The sequence below is a fragment of the Pygoscelis adeliae genome, unplaced genomic scaffold (assembly GCF_000699105.1).
Source record: "Pygoscelis adeliae isolate BGI_AS28 unplaced genomic scaffold, ASM69910v1 Scaffold62, whole genome shotgun sequence".
NCBI lineage: Eukaryota > Metazoa > Chordata > Aves > Sphenisciformes > Spheniscidae > Pygoscelis > Pygoscelis adeliae.
The window spans coordinates 6,025,235-6,029,183 of record NW_008824401.1 but is presented as its reverse complement, the minus strand read 5'-3'; the positions used below and the strand labels follow the sequence as shown (position 1 = coordinate 6,029,183).

The following is a 3,949-nucleotide window of genomic DNA, read 5'->3' as shown; positions in this document are numbered from 1 at the left end:
TAATCCTATATAAACTTCAGCTTTAACCCAGCTGTCATCACAGCTTTACATGAGGTATACGTGAGGCTAACATTCCAGACCCAGGGAATTCTGAGGACTGTATTTTCTGTTTTGCAACTGGAGGAGCACATTAATGCAGTGCAAGACAGAAGCATTCACGGAACAGCAGTAAAGAACAGGAAGCAAACAAGAATGACATGATAGTTTGGTGGTGGTTTTTTTTTGTTTTGTTCTGGAAACAGCAAACTTTGGTTCTCCTCCTGTACTGCAGGCAATTAATTGCTACCTTTGTTTTGTACTGGCAGGACCAATATTGGTTAAAAGATCTATTTCAGGCTGCATTTGTTTCTCCATGCCTTCAGAGTCAGCATCAAGGTAAGAGGGGGTTCAAAGTTTTGGCCTTTATTGAGCTTAGCCGAGAGGTAATATGAAATGGTAATCTTCACACACATCGAGTCTTAAACTATCTCTGATGGCAACACAACCTGTTGCTATGTCTAACATTAGAGATTAGTCCAGACTTGAGTGGTTCTTAACGATTTATTTTTCACCCTCTGTAAAACTTGGATTTCCCTTTTTATTTCCTTCTCAACTTACTTCTTTTGGAAAAGTGTCACAAATTTTTCAGTGTCCTAAGCACCTGATGTGATGTTTAGAGAGGCATAAGATCAAGCCTTATCTGCAAGCAAAAAAAATCATTTTGTAGTTCTACGACACGCTTATTTTTGTCCACATCATCATAACATTACATTGCTACCATTCTAGGTAAATAATTATAAACTGCCTCTGAACAAGGAGTTTTCTTTCTAGGTAGGTTTTTATTTACTTTTTCCTTCACTTCCTTTGAAAGCAAACAAAAAACATACACTGGAAGGAAAAGGATTACATCTCACAGGATTCTATATTGAAACTTACTCCAAACACTGTTAGAAGTTCATAGCTAGATCTTTTTTAGATCTTTTTTCTTACCATAATGCAGTAAAAACAAAAAAATACAAATAATGAAAACATGGAGTATTAAGGAAACAATGGCTTTGTAGTTCAGTGTCTGTCTTGAATCAGCAGCCCTGCAGGAGGACTCCATAAACACATTCTGAGTCTGCTGTAGTACCTCTTTGACTAGACACGTGACAAGTCAGTACACAAATAAATACACGTTATTGTAAGTCAGGAACAAGTGCTCACTCCAAGTTTTTATTAAAATTGAACACAGGGAAGTATTCGAACATACTTCTGGTTGAGAATGTAGACAGCTAATATGCTTTCAGGATCATCTGATTTGACAGTATTGCAGAATCTCAGTTAACCCTTTTGAGTGTACATTCACGTGAAAGTGAGCAAGCACCTCGTTACTCAGCCAACAACCACTACGTCATCACCAAGAAACTGGTAAGTCGGCACCTCAAGGTTATAGGGAGCAGGACCTTTCCTGATTCTGCCAGAGGCATCGTAATGGGACCCATGGCAAGGGCAGTAATAACCGCCAAAATCTCCAGAATTAGCAATGGGTACACAACCAAGATGAGTGCAGACACCTACTAATATGACCCATTCTGGTTTCTTTACTCTGTCTAAGTCATGCTGCGGATCCCTCAGTTTAGACAAATCGACTGCAGCTTCCTGATTAATCTCTTCCTGGGTTCTGTGACGCACAAAAAGGGGCTTCCCTCTCCACTTGAAAGCCATGTTCTTGCCTTCTGGAATGTCAGATAATTTGATCTCGATCTTTGACAATGCCAGCACATCAGCAGAGGCACTCAGGCTGGAAATAAACTGGGTGACAACATTCTTAGCAGCATATGCAGTTGCTACACATGTCGTTGCAGTCACCAGGTAGGAAAACCCTTTTCTAGCTTCACTGCTGCCTTGAGAAGATGTGGTGGCATCTAGCACATCTTGACGACGATAGGCAGAGAAGTCAGGTACCACAACATCATTATGGATGCAACGAACACTGGCAGGTGCTGCAAGAAAAAGAATACGAAATGACAACACTTTCAGGTAAAAAATATTATGATGTATTTTAATTTATACTTATTTAATTGCATTTTTGGAGTCACGGGTAAAAGTTATTCCAAAGTCTGGGTAGGATTCCGCTAATTGTACATTTCAATTTTAAGTTGTAGGAAAATGGTTTCCAGAATGTATTTCGGTAGATGAACGGGTGATTTGTGAAACCATTTTACCTATTCTTTGAAACTTACAGGAAGCCTGATAAGGGTGTAGAAAAATCTGTGAGAAGTTCTGGGTTTAAAGTGAACTGTTTTTTCAGAAGATTTCAAGGAAAAACTCCTGCAGGATACTATGACTAGCTAAGAAAAGACAGACCTGTTTTCCCTTCAAACGTTTCCCTGAAAAAAATTGCTATGAAGAAATTCGATTTAGTAAAGTTTGCACATCTGTAGCTTAATGCTTTTATGCTTTCCTTTGACTGAAGTAACGTATGCCTTTAATAATCTTAAGCGTGTGGCTAAGCATTTTTAAGATGAAAAATGCAGTATCAGGCATCCCCCTTTATATTAAACTGTTGTCAAAGCTAACTGCCCCAGTAAATAATTTTCAAACCTACAGTCCCCTATTTGCCAGGCTCACTTCATAGAAGGATTTAGGGATAAAGCTAATAACTATCCAACTCCCAAGCTTTTCAAGTGGGATCCCCATGTCAAACCTGTGTGCTAAACCAACAAGATGTGAAGGCTAACTGAGAGGCCTTCCATTAGTTTCTCCAGCAAAAGAAAGCTGCTTCCCTCAGTGAAAATCTATAAGCCAAAGAAAAGAACACACCAAAGACAGAACATATTTCTTGCCACAGTGCAACCTCGGTTATTTGAAGAGAACTATTTAGTCTTTATTTTTTTCTAGCAGTTGGCACAAAGTTAACAGAGGTTAATAAAAACCATTCCTCAAAGTACTTAAAATAACTCTTGGGGATTTATATGCAATATAATGGGGAAAATATTTACATTTATTTACAAGTAACTCAGCATAGAGAAGGTATTTGCTGTAGGATTTTAACTGCAGAGAAATTAAACTGAAATTCAAAATTCTGAGAGAGTAAACCGTACTAATTGATTTTCAGTACCAAGACAAAATATTTCATGTTTGGTAACAAGCAAGATGACTAACTTCTAAAAATTCCTTATATTCAGTGAAAAGCATGCTTGATGTTAATTAAAACTAAGACTAACTGTCAGCTACATTAGTTATAGATGTGTAGAGTTTTCACCTGCACATATCCTTTACAGTTGAGGGTCAGGTGAAGTATGTAGTTCTAATCACTACAGAGCATCTTCCACAAGGCACTGCCATCTCCAAGACTTACATGAATATCCTATGTAGCAGTACGAAGCAAACTGTTACCACATGCCCAGCAGCAGCAGGTAAGAGCAGTAGTCTCCATGAAATGCAAACCAGCCTGTTTTGGGGAGAACCGCTGCCCTTTGGCTGGAAGTCAGGCTCTGCAAGAACGACTTGGGACTGACTTCACCTGGCTGACGCTTTTCTGAACACTGCATGAACTGGGGGGAAATGCAGGAATTTCAAAAGAGGAAACAGCGACAGTTCTGACATAGTGAATTCACTGTTAGGGCTGTTTTTCCGCAACAGTAAAACACACGGTGTGTTCTCACTGCACGTCTCCGCTTTGATGCCCCTCAGCTAAATACCTTGTTGAGCTAAACAGAGTTTTCCTGCATCTTCCCAACTGCAAAATTAATATCCCCCTGAGAGTCATCAAAAAGAAGCAGGCTTTCAAGTGCCCGTAACGCTCTAGTCATAAACGCCTGTTACCGTAATGATAACAACTTCGAATCACGTATTTAAAAAAAAAAAGCAGCAAAAGCCAGAACCTCTCAACTAACTCACGACTCCGCTTCCCCCAGCCTGCCAGGCCGGACCTGGAGCGCTGAGGACACCCTCGCCGGCCGCTGGGGCGAGGCCCCTCGTCTGC

The 3,949-nt window shown here is 40.0% G+C and overlaps 1 protein-coding gene across 1 annotated transcript; it reads right to left on the bottom strand.

Annotated features, from left to right (window-relative positions):
• Nucleotides 1-1,160: 1,160 nt before the first annotated feature.
• LOC103913749 (cytochrome b-c1 complex subunit Rieske, mitochondrial) lies at nucleotides 1,161-1,964 on the bottom strand. The gene has a single exon (XM_009320291.1). The coding sequence runs from the start codon at nucleotides 1,684-1,686 to the stop codon at nucleotides 1,354-1,356; it is 333 nt and encodes a 110-aa protein (XP_009318566.1). The 5' UTR covers nucleotides 1,687-1,964; the 3' UTR covers nucleotides 1,161-1,353.
• Between the last annotated feature and the right edge of the window lie 1,985 nt (nucleotides 1,965-3,949).